Consider the following 239-nt stretch of genomic DNA (forward strand, 5'->3'; position numbering starts at 1 on the left):
TGCTGCTGCTGCTGCTGCTGTCGCTGCGCGTCTGCTGCCTCCAAAAAGGCCATCAGCCGCCGCAGCAGCACCTCCACTGCTTCCGCCTTACCTGGTGTGTCTATCAGCAAAAAGTCGGCAGGCAGCCGCTCGTCCTGTGCAGCAATGGGCACCTGCACGTACACGTCTGCTGCGCTGTTGCTGCTGCTGCTGCTGCTGCCGCTGCTGCTACTGTTGCAGGCGGGCGTCGGGGGCGAAAA

The 239-nt window shown here is 63.6% G+C and overlaps 1 protein-coding gene across 1 annotated transcript in view; it reads right to left on the bottom strand.

Moving 5' to 3' along the window:
• Positions 1-207: 207 nt before the first annotated feature.
• The window catches only part of ETH_00037250 (helicase, putative), a gene marked incomplete at both ends in the record, with an annotated part of 1,635 nt that continues 1,603 nt past the window's right edge, over positions 208-239 (bottom strand). Inside the window, one exon of the mRNA XM_013374868.1 lies at positions 208-237. Within this exon, the coding sequence (XP_013230322.1) occupies positions 208-237 (30 nt within the window). The remainder of the gene's footprint in view (positions 238-239) is intronic.

Source organism: Eimeria tenella, genomic scaffold, assembly GCF_000499545.2.
Source record: "Eimeria tenella Houghton genomic scaffold, Eth_scaff2328, whole genome shotgun sequence".
In the NCBI taxonomy this organism is placed as follows: domain Eukaryota; phylum Apicomplexa; class Conoidasida; order Eucoccidiorida; family Eimeriidae; genus Eimeria; species Eimeria tenella.